The sequence below is a fragment of the Hylobates moloch genome, unplaced genomic scaffold, assembly GCF_009828535.3.
Source record: "Hylobates moloch isolate HMO894 unplaced genomic scaffold, HMol_V3 SCAFFOLD_3, whole genome shotgun sequence".
Classification (NCBI taxonomy): Eukaryota; Metazoa; Chordata; class Mammalia; order Primates; family Hylobatidae; genus Hylobates; species Hylobates moloch.
This window is the reverse complement of record NW_026652278.1, coordinates 69,275,270-69,282,312: the sequence shown is the minus strand read 5'-3', so window position 1 is coordinate 69,282,312 and position 7,043 is coordinate 69,275,270. Positions and strand designations below refer to the sequence as shown.

General features: G+C 38.6%; 1 protein-coding gene across 4 annotated transcripts in view; it reads right to left on the bottom strand.

Moving 5' to 3' along the window:
* Positions 1-620: 620 nt before the first annotated feature.
* ADK (adenosine kinase) overlaps positions 621-7,043 on the bottom strand; it is a 584,474-nt gene continuing 578,051 nt past the window's right edge. For all 4 annotated transcript variants that reach the window (XM_032140553.2, XM_058436404.1, XM_032140580.2 and 1 more), the window contains one exon: positions 621-839. In XM_032140553.2, the coding sequence (XP_031996444.1) occupies positions 715-839 (125 nt within the window). In that variant the 3' untranslated portion in view covers positions 621-714. The remainder of the gene's footprint in view (positions 840-7,043) is intronic.

The window sequence follows — 7,043 nt, the reverse complement described above, 5'->3', positions numbered from 1 at the left end:
GGCCCAGTATTGCTGTACACAGGGAAAAGACAGAAAAAAATTCCTATATGACAAGTTTTTGTTTGTATCCAATTACAGAGTTCCATAAGACTATGATTTGAATATTGTGATACAACTTAAATTTGGCACATTATTTAATTATCCAAAGTTTATTACATATTTGAGTGCATATTAAAGAGATTATTTGGCATAATTGACAAGATAAAATTTCTGTACCTTATTTGACTATCAGGTGTATATGTGGTATATTTATCTATGTGTGTGTATAGACACACATATACTCCTAAATTAAATATATTTGTATAAAAAGCTAAAGATTACTATGTTAAGATTAATTAATTAAAAAATCTATTATATTAAATTGCATCTGCATTCAAAGCAGAAATGTAAAAAAACGAATCAGTGTACTAAATACACATGAATTTACAAAGTAATTGAAAATGAAATAAAAATTTCTATTGAAGTGTTATATTCTTGTTTAATTGGTATTTAAGTGGCACTATCAAACTATCGAAATAAACATCATTTTTTAGATTGTTGAGATAATAAAGATTCTACAAGCATTACCGTACCCTTGTACCCTCTAAATTAAGATTCAGCATTATTATAGTAGGAAAAAATGGCAGATAATTTTCTTCTTTATTAATATGGGAATTCTCAGGAAGCAATCAGGGCAGTGTCTGCACTCCTGGGCTTGTGTTTTCAGCTCTTCCATCAGTGGAAGTCTGGCTTCTCAGGAAAGGTGCAGCCAGTCCGTCTAATTATGATGCTTGCTGCATAGTGGCCAGCACGGATACATTCAGTCAGAGGCTTGTCAGAGACCAGTTGAGACAGAAAACCTAGAACACAGGCAAAAAAAACCATGAGTATTGTGTAACAGCAGCAGAAATGTCATATTGGGTCAGACCAATATATGATCTAAGCACCTGTCTCATTCTTCAGCCTTGACAGTAAGAGAAAGTCTTGAGCATTACCGTTAGGGAGGTCTTTTTTTTTTCCCCTGAGATGGAGTCTTGCTCTGTTGCCCAGGCTGGAGTACAGTGGCATCATCTTGGCCACTGCAACCTCTGCCTCCCAGGTTCAAGCAATTCTCCTGCCTCAGCCTCCTGAGTAGCTGGGACTACAGGCACGCACCACCATGCCCAGCTAATTCTTGTAGTTTTGGTAGAGATGGGGTTTCACCATGCTGGCCAGGCTGGTCTTAAACTCCTGACCTTGTGATCTGCCCGCCTTGGCCTGGGATTACAGGCATGAGCCACTGTGCCCGGATGGGAGGTCTTTTCCCAAACATCATGAGCTTCCCCTAATATTTATTCTAAAGAGCTCAAGTTGAGACACAACAACTTGCCATCAAGTCAATCTGTTCTTTTTTTTTTTTTTGAGGTGGAGTTTCACTCTTGTTGCCCAGGCTGGAGTGCAATGGCATGATCTCGGCCCACTACAATCTCTGCCTCCCAGGGTCAAGCAATTCTTCTGCCTCAGCCTCGCGAGTAGCTGGGATTACAGGTGCCTTCCATCACGCCCAGCTAATTTTTGTATTTTTAGTAGAGATGGGGTTTCGCCATGTTGGCCAGGCTGGTCTCAAACTCCTGACCTCAGGTGATCCGCTTGCCTTGGCCTCCCAAAGTGCTGGGATTACAGGCGTGAGCCACCGCGCATGGACAGGGAAGCATGTGTTGATATGGTCTCAAAATCAACATAGTGAAACACCATCTCTACTAAAAATACAAAAATAAATTATCTGTACTGGTAATGTGTATATATAATTACACATATGAGCAATGAACAATTAGAAGTTACTAAGAATAAGCCAGGCATCGTGGCTCATGCCTATAATCCCAGCACTTTGAGAGGTCAAGATGGGTGAACTGCTTGACCTCAGGAGTTTGAGACCAATATGGGCAACATGGCGAAATCCTGTCTGTACAAAAAATACAAAAATCAGCCATGCATGTTGGTGCATGCCTGTAGACCTAGCTACTCAGAAGGCTAAGGTGAGAGGATTGCTTAAGCCTGGAAGGTTGAGGCTGTGGTTAGCTATGATCACATCACTGCACCCCAACCTGGGCAACAGAGGAGGACCCTGTCTCAACAACAAAAATTGATTAGAAAGTTAATATTAATAATATTTATCCATATTTATTCTAAGGTACTTCAAATATTTGGAGTACCTTAGAATAAATCTGACAGAAGTTGTGTAGGGCCTGCACATTGAAAATGACAAAACAACACTGAGAAATATAAAAGAAGCCTAAATAAATAGAGAGACATAAAGTGTTCAAAGGTCAGAAGATTCAATATTATCAGTTCTGCAGGAATTTTTCTATTAATTCATTGGAATACCAATAAAAATTCTAGCAGATTTTTCTTATAGAAACTGACAAACTGCTTCTAAAATTTATATGGAAATTCAAAGGACCGAGGTTAGTGAAAACTCAACTTCGAAAAAGAAGAACGAAGCCAGAGGATTTACACTACCTGATTTCAAAATTTATTATAGAATGATAATAACCAAGACACTATGGTATTAGCATATAGACAAATAGATCAATGGAACTGAACAGAGTCCAGAAATAAACCTACTTCTGTACAGCCAACTGATTTTTGACACAGGTGCCCAAACAATCCCATCGAGAAAGGACACTCTAACAAATTGTATTAGAACAATAGATACCATGTGTGAAAAAAAAAGCACGTTAACCTTTACCTTACACTATCTACAAAAATTCACTTGAAATGAATCACAGACATAAATGTACGGAATAAAATCCTAAAACTCTTGAGGAGAAAACATAGGAGAAAATCTTAGTGATCTTGGGTTTGCTAAAGATCACTTAGTAAGATGTGAAAAGTACAAACTTTTCTTTTTTAAAAATTTATTTATTTATTTTTGAGACAGTGTCTCATTATCACCCAGGCTGGAGTGCAGTGGCACACTCATGGCTCACTGCAGCCTTGACCTTCTGGGCTGAAGCTCTTCTCCCACCTCAGCTTTCCTAGTAGCTGGGACTACAGGCATGTGCCACCATGCCTGGCTAATTCTTGCATTTTTTTGTAGAGATGCTCAGGCTGGTCTTGAACTCCTGGGCTCAAGTAATCTGCCCGCCTTGGCCTCCCAAAGCACTGGGATTACAGGTGTGAGCTACCACACCTGGCTAAGAATACAACTTTTATAGAAGAAAAAATAATCTGAACTTTGTCACAATTAAATGCTTGGTACCTCAATACAAGAAACAACTCAATACAAAGTAGGCAAAAGTATTTAACATTTTAGCAAAGAAGATAGATGCCAAATAAGCAAATGAAAAAATGTTCAATATCATTATTCATTAAAGAAATGCAAATTAAAATCACAATTAGCTACCACTGCACACTCACAGAATGGCTAAAACTGAAAAGACTGACTATAACAAGTGTTGGCAAGGGTGTGATCAACTGGAACTCTCATACACTAATTGTGGGAATGTAAAATGGTAAGACCACTTTCCAAAACCATCTGTCAGTCTTAAAAAGTGAAACATGTGCATATGATATGACCCATTTTATTTCTAGGTATTTATCCAAGGTAGGTGAAAGCACATATCCACACAAAGACTTGTAAATGAATGTTCACAGCAGCTTTATTTGTAATAGCCCCAAACTGGAAACAATCCAAAAGGGGATGAGAAGGAGCAGGAAGGCATGATTTGAAAAGGCCATGGGAGCAGTGGATATGTCCATAGTGATGGTTTCATGGGTGTATACACATATGTCCAAAGTTATACAATTGTACACTTTAGATTTGTACAGTTTATTGTATGTCTATTATGCCACAATAAAACTGTGAAAAAAGAAAAAAAGGATAATTGCAAATAAGACAGGTCAAGAGCAGAAGAATCTGGGCTACCTTCCCCTTAGGGGAAACCTGAGCTGCTGCAGTAACACTCAAATACACACAAAAGCAGATAATAATGAGAAACTGTGCTGCGACTAGGCTTCTGGGCCTTCCCTGAGGCCCTGGGCAGCCTGAGGGGGATGAAGGTTAATTGAGAAGCTGTGGTATAATGACCTGTAGAGAACATTATAAGTGATTTATGTCCTTCTTCTTCTACCATTCTGACCACACAGACTTTTCCCAGTCAGATTTGGGGAATGCTCTGTATTAGATGAAACAAATAAGTATTCCCAACCAAAGAATAAAATTAAAATGGTTAATAGAATGATGTATTTTAAAGACATTTGCTGAGACTGTAAAATCACTCTCTCAAGAGGTTTAGTAAGAGTATTTTATCACTGAGTTTTCAGGTAACAGTCAAAAGTCAATATTAACTTTTCTGCCAAACTGTGAGGCAAAAATGCTCAGTCCACACAGTGAATGGAGCAGATGCCAAATTCAGAGTCAGATCAGCTTACAATGCAAACATGTCTATTAGACGCCTTATAAGCAACATCTGTTTTCTTCATTCCGCCTGGTATTATCATTGTGAGAAAAAGAAAAGGCTTATGTTTATGAAATATTTTTGTGAAGCAAAACCACCAGCATCCTTTTTCTAAGAGAACTAGATGATGAAGTAAGTAAGTATCCTGAAGAGTCTTTTGCTTTGACAAGTGGAGAACCTGGATGCTGAAAAAAGCTAAGAGCCTTGCCCAAGGTGAATGTCAGTTTTTCAATAATCTATTTTTAAAAACCAACTAAAATGAAATACAGATACTACATAATCAGTTATAAGTGGAATCTTCAAAAAGTAGCTGATGTGAATCTTGAAAGCTGTATAAAATTGTTTAAATAAACAAAGGGAGCTTATATTTAAGTAATTGTAGGGAATCCTTTTATAATGGAAGTAAACATCTTGAAGATACTTTTTTATTTTGAAAAATATACATAACATAAAATTTACTATTTTAACAAATTTTAAATGCACAATTCAGTGACATTAAGTACATTCACAATGTGCAACTACTACCTCTATGCATTTTTAGAACTTTTCCATCACCCCAAAAGAAACTCTGTACCCATAAAACAATAACTCCCCCCTCCTCTTTACTTCCAGCCCCTGGTAACTGCTACTCTACTTTTTGTCTCTATAAATTTGCCTATTCTAGGTACCTCATGTAAGTGAGATCATACAATATTTGTCTTTTTGTGTCTAGCTTATTTCACTTAGCATAATGTTTCCCAATATAATTTTAGTTTAGATTTTAATTATTAGCCTGCTTAAAGTGTATTTTATTTGAAAAGGATTCCAAATTTAGAAAAAAAGTTGCAGGAATAAAATAGTACAAAAAGCATCTGTATATCATTTACCCAGGTGCACAATATTGTTAACATTTTGCATCATTTGCATATACTCTTTCTCTGCATACAATTTTATTTCCCTGAACTACTTGAGAGGAAGTTACATTTATCATGTCTTTTTACTTCTGAAAACTTCAGTGTATCTTTTCTGAGAATAAGGATATTCTCTTACATAGCTACAGTGTGGACATCAACATCAACTTCAGTAACATTGTTATCTAATCTACTGCCCATATTTCAATTTAGTCAATTACCCAATAATGTCCTTCATAGAAATTTTCTCCTCTGGAACAGAATCTAGTTCAGGATTTAACTGTGGTATCTTTATAGTTTTTAAAAATCTGGAACATTTCCTCAGATTTTGACTTTTGAGATATGGACATTTTTGAAGAATATAGTCATCCCTTACCTCATTTTTAATTTATTTGTTTATTTATTTGAGACAGGGTCTTACTCTGATTGCCCAGGCTGGAGTGCAGTGGCATAATTTTTTTTGGCTCACTGCAGCCTCGACACTCTAGGCTCAGGTGATTCTCCTACCTCTGCCTCCCGAGTAGCTGGGACCACAGGTGCACACCACAGTGCCTCACTAATTTTTTTGTACTTTTAGTAGACGGGGTTTTGTCATGTTGCCTAGGCTGGTCTCGAACTCCTGGACTCGAGCAATCCACCCGCCTCAGCCTCCTAAAGTGCTGGGATTACAGGTGTGAGCCACTGCATCTGACGTGCTTATCCCATTATTTATTTATTTTCCCAATTTTAATAGACTGATTCTAATATTGGATTTGTCTAATATTTTCTCATGATTAAATTCAGATTATGCATTCCCAGGCAGACTACTACACACATTATGATGGATCCTTCTCAAAGTGTCACATTTAGAGGCACATCATGTCCATCTGCTGTGCACTGGTGATAGGAATTCTGATCACCTGATCAAGGTGTTGTCCTACTTCTCCATTGTATAGTACCTAGTTTTTCCCTTGCATCTAACAAGCAGTTTGTGAATAGACAATTTAAGATCACATAGGCCAGGTGCGGTGGCTCATGCGTGTAATCCCAACACTCTGGGAGGCCAAGGCAGGCAGACCATGAGGTCAGGAGTTTGAGACCAGCCTGGCCAACATGGTGAAACCTCATCTCTACTAAAAATACAAAAATTTGCCAGGTGTTATGGCACTTGCCTGTAATCCCAGCTACTTGGGAGGCTGAGGCAGGAGAATTGCTTGAACTCAGGAGGCAGAGGTCACAGTGAGCTGAGATCATGTCACTGCACTCCAGCCTGGGCAACAAGAGTGAAACTCCATCTCAAAAAAAAAAGAAAAAAGAAAGAGACCAGAGAGAGAGAGAGAGGAAGGAAGGAAGGAAGGAAGGAAGGAAGGAAGGAAGGAAGACAGACTGAGCAAATCCTCAAATCAAATTAGGCTGGGCATGGTGGCTCATGCCCGTAATCCCAGCACTTTGGGAGGCCGGCGGTGGGGGGGCGGGGGGAGGGCGGTCGGCAGATCACAAGGTCAGGAGTTTGAGACCAGCCTGGTCAATATGGTGAAACCCTGTCTCTACTAAAAATACAAAAATTAGCCGGGCATGGTGGTGGGCACCTGTAGTCCCAGCTACTTGGGAAACTGAGGCAGGAGAATCACTTGAATCCGGGAGGCAGAGGTTGCAGTGAGCCGAGATTGCGCCACTGCACTCTAGTCAAGGTGACAGAGTGAGACTCCATCTCAAAAAAAAAAAAAATCACATAAATATTCTGTTCGTTATCAAA